Genomic DNA, 4,355 nt, shown 5'->3' with positions numbered 1-4,355 from the left:
CATACATTTGCAGTAGCTAAAATCTAACTTTTACCAGCGCATTTACGCGCTGGAAAGAGTCATTTTTGCCAGCACTTTTCATTTTATGCTGCCAAAAGTTCTAATACCAACATTCATTTGCCAACCCCCTTTTGCCAACACACCACAAGTAAATTCTATTTTACCAGCGCAATACAAACTTTTGCCAGCACAAAAATGTGCTGGCAAAAGTGACATTTTTTGTAGTGTATATATGTATAAATATATTTATATATATATCGGTAGAAAAGAAAATTATTTAGAATTATTAATATATATATATAAATATATTTATTTAATTTCTCCTTAATCTACAGTGGAAGCTATTGATTGTGATCTCTATAAAGAGCAGAATAAAATTAAAAAAAAAAAGAAATCATAGTTAGTGAAGTTCAAGAACTTTCATGAATTACAATTAATTTCATATTTTTTTAATATGATAGTATGATATATTTTCTTTTTAATTTTATGATAACAAAGTATTTTTTTTATCCCCAAAATTAAAATTGGTGAACTTTCTTTTTATGATACATCGTGGTTCTTTGAACACAAAATAATGTTTACCACCTCTTGAATTTTTTTTTCTTGGTTACTTTTTCTCCCATTCTTAATATGTCTTTTATTTTGATGGTTAAAGTCTTTGTGTAATATAATTTGTCAGAGAGTGGTAGGAGGGTTAAAGAGTAGCAAGGTTTGGATAATTTGAATCATCATGATGTTTGCTTCTAAAAGCATTTCCTCATACTAATTAAAGGAGATATATAACACATGTGTGGATAAGTTGAGTTGTTCTCTCTTTTTTTTTTTTTTGTTTAATTTTAAATACATGTATTCTATGTTATTTCAATCATCTTCTTTATTTGTCACAAATAACTACATTTTTGTTTACATATTTTGTAAATACCAAATTTTATTTTTTAAATCCTATCATTCTATCATGTTACTTTTTTGTAATAATTCTAACATCACAATGTCATATTTTATACTATACCACTGAATTAATACTAAAAAAATAACAAATATTGTGCAATAATAATAATCTATGTACTTAAATTTTAAAGAGTGTTTTGTTTGTTTCTTTTTTACCCATATCCCTTCTTCTACTATTATTTGTGAAGTATACTTTGCAATTTATATTATGGAGTATTCTTTTCTTCAAGACTTGAACAACGACAATGATAGTTGGATGATAAGGATTAGAATTTGTAGAATATGGGAGTCTACTAACACCAAGAAGAATGATGAATTAATTAGTTTAGACATGATTTTTATTGATGAGAAGGTATATATAAATAGTTTGGTCAAATTATTTATTTATTTTATTTTATATTGTTTAAGTCTTAATTTAACAAGTTTATTCGTTACAGGAAAATGTTATGCATGCTACAATTCGGAAGATTTTTGTCTCCAAGTTTAAAAATCTTTTGAGTGAGGGTTCTTTATATAGTGTGAAGAATTTCAAGGTTATTCCAAGTACAGGAGAGTATAGGCCTGTTTCAACTGCGTACAAAATTATTTTTCATCGTAATACTTTAGTGATGAAGTTAGAAGAAGGAAGCATTAAGATTCCGACTCATGGATTTCAATTCATATCTCAAAATTTGATTGATTCACGTGTTAATGACCACACAATCCTCTCAGGTATTTATATCAAGTTTAATATTTCTATGTGGTGTGTGGTTTAATTTTATAAGTTTTCATATTCAAACATCTTTATGTTATTTTTGGTTGTTATTGTTAGATGTTGTTGGATGTTTATGCGGTGTGGGAGACCTTGAAATTGTTAGTGGAGGTTGGAAAAAAAGAGATCTAAAAGTTATAACAAATTAGTAAGTTTTATTAAACTTTCATAGTCTATATCAGTTTTTGTTATTATAAATTATTTTAAAAGTGTTTCATAATTTATTTTAGTATTAATATATTTTTGTATTACAGTTCAGTCACTTCAAAAATTACTTTATGGGGTAAGTTGGCGGAGATGTTTGACACGAATGTGTAAAAAAAAGATGAGGGCCCTTTTATTGTGATAGTAACTTCTACGACAATTAAACAATTTCAAGGTGATTACTATATGTTCATCTCAATATTACATGAAATTTTTTTTTACTATGTCTTTCAAATATAATTTACATGATTTCACAATTTCTATAAATAGGTGAAATTTTTTTTTTTTCAACAAGTGCTACCCAATTATACATAAATTTAGAAATAGATTATGTAGCATCTTTAATTGAGCGATTTTCAACTGTCATTAATGGGGTGCAAGATATTGGAAGCTCAAATGTGAATAAGGTATCACTTGAGGAAGAGATGTTCATCAATCGAATGAGCATTAAAGAACTGCTAGAGGCTGAATGGGATGATAAATTGAAGGTAATTTTAATTTCTATTCATTTTCTCTTCTCTTAATTATTGTTGTATTATGTAAATTAATACAAATATTTGAAAATATTTGAATGTAGGAATACAAAGTTACTATAAAGGCAAAGATTATTGGAATAGATACCACATTTGGATGGTATTATGTGTCTTGCAACTCATGTTTGAGAAAGGTTGATTACAAAGATGGTGGTTATTATTGTGACCATTGTAAAAAAAAATGTGACTATCCTCTTATGATGTAAGGAAAATAGTTTAATGATTTTTTTTTAAAAAAAAGATTATGTTATTTAATAGATTTATTACTCTAATTTTGTTGGTCAATGTAGGTACAAAATTCATATAAAAGTAAAGGATAAAAGTGGGGAGACAACTTTTGTCTTATTCAATGTTATAGCTGAAAAATTACTTGACACATCAGTGAAGAAGCTATTACCTACAAATAACAATGATGTTCCTGCTGTGATTCAAGCACTACGTGGAAAGGATTTTGTCTACAAATTAAGATTGAATGATTATAATTTGAGAGATGGATATGAAAATTTCACCGTTTCTAAGATTTTTGAGCCAAATGATATATTAGAGCAAGCACATGAATCGAAGAAGGAGAAGGTAATGTTATCAATGAAAACAAAAATTTTGAATTAAGAAAAAATACTTGATAAATTGCATGTTAACTGTTATGTAATTTAAAAAACTCTAATGCCAATTATTTTGTAGGAAACAAATATTGAGAAGAGTCAAAATAATGAATGATGGAATAAATTCTATTAACTGTTATTATTCAATTTTAAAACCTAAATTAGTTTACATAATAATGTTTTCCTTTATAATCAATATATGACAGGATTATAATTTGGAAGATGAAGATGTTGACGACACACATGTTACTGGTGCTGGTGAAAGTAGAAAGAGAAAACTCCTCATTCTTGATGATGAAGATGAAGAAGCTGGTGATAATGTTGAAGATGAAAATAATTAGTTAATTAGTGTTTATTGTTGGAGTTTTGAGGTGGTTGGGCCTGTAGGCCACTTTTATTTGTGTGGTTTTAGTGTGATTCTGGTTTTTTTATTTCCTTATGTGTGTTTAGTTTTTGTTTGGTTGTTAGGCCTTTAGGCCATTTCTCTTTGTGTGTTTTTACATTATATGGTTATGTAATGGTACTATTTCTACTTTATAAATATTTTAATCGGGATTTAATATGACTTTAAATATTATTTTATTTTATTAATTTTTACAATAACAATACTAAGTCATTTATAAATTAAATAATAATTAATAATACAGTAAAAATGTAATAAATTATATAATAATAGTAAAATATATAATATATAACTATAAACTTAATTATAAAACTGTAACAATGATTATCATATCTAATTTGTCTTTCATTTTCAAATTTTAATGTTTAAATAAATCTAAGAATCTAATAACTACAGAACCAATTGTTAAATTAAAAATAATAAAAAAAAACTTTGGATATTTTTGTAGCACTTAATATGCATTATTACAATATATAATATATATTCTCTCTTTTTTTATCAAAAGCTATAACCCGCAGTTATTATTTTCCTTAATAAATTTATAATTATAAGAAATTTAAAGAAAATGTATATTAGTTTTGATTTTATTCTAATTTATTGTTATTCAACAGAATAAAAAATGTAAATGGACTATATAATTAAGGATCTTGGTTCCTTAATGATAATGTGTAATGACCGCTTTAGTAATTTAGATTAGTAAAGACAATTAGTACTAATTTTTATTATTTTATTATTATTTGTGAATTTATTTAATTGTGGACCCCAGTATTTAGAAATAAATATTAGAGTTATAATTTCTCAATTCTGGAGATTTTATTAAACTCTAGGGGTATTATTTAGCTTATATGTGAAATATGTTATTTTTGTAATTTTTGCTCGGCGACAACGGAAAATGCGATGGATGGCTAGATTGA

General features: G+C 25.8%; 1 protein-coding gene across 1 annotated transcript; it reads left to right on the top strand.

Moving 5' to 3' along the window:
* The first annotated feature begins 1,156 nt into the window (after positions 1–1,156).
* On the top strand, positions 1,157–3,379 carry LOC133035947 (uncharacterized). Its single transcript, XM_061112397.1, has 7 exons — positions 1,157–1,300; positions 1,386–1,659; positions 1,760–1,810; positions 2,231–2,391; positions 2,481–2,536; positions 2,727–3,009; positions 3,245–3,379. The coding sequence occupies exons 1-7, from the start codon at positions 1,157–1,159 to the stop codon at positions 3,377–3,379; spliced, it is 1,104 nt and encodes a 367-aa protein (XP_060968380.1).
* The last annotated feature ends 976 nt before the right edge of the window (positions 3,380–4,355 follow it).

Source organism: Cannabis sativa, chromosome 3 (genome assembly GCF_029168945.1).
Source record: "Cannabis sativa cultivar Pink pepper isolate KNU-18-1 chromosome 3, ASM2916894v1, whole genome shotgun sequence".
Classification (NCBI taxonomy): Eukaryota; Viridiplantae; Streptophyta; class Magnoliopsida; order Rosales; family Cannabaceae; genus Cannabis; species Cannabis sativa.
Note: the sequence above shows the minus strand (reverse complement) of the source record. Positions and strands in the feature narration are given on the sequence as shown.

Coding starts and splice junctions, on each gene's coding strand:
- LOC133035947 (XM_061112397.1), top strand. CDS start 1,157: ATGGAGTATTCTTTTCTTCAAGACTTGAACAACGACAATGATAGTTGG. Junction 1,660..1,759: donor TGACCACACAATCCTCTCAG/GTATTTATATCA, acceptor TGTTATTGTTAG/ATGTTGTTGGATGTTTATGC. Junction 3,010..3,244: donor ATGAATCGAAGAAGGAGAAG/GTAATGTTATCA, acceptor AATATATGACAG/GATTATAATTTGGAAGATGA.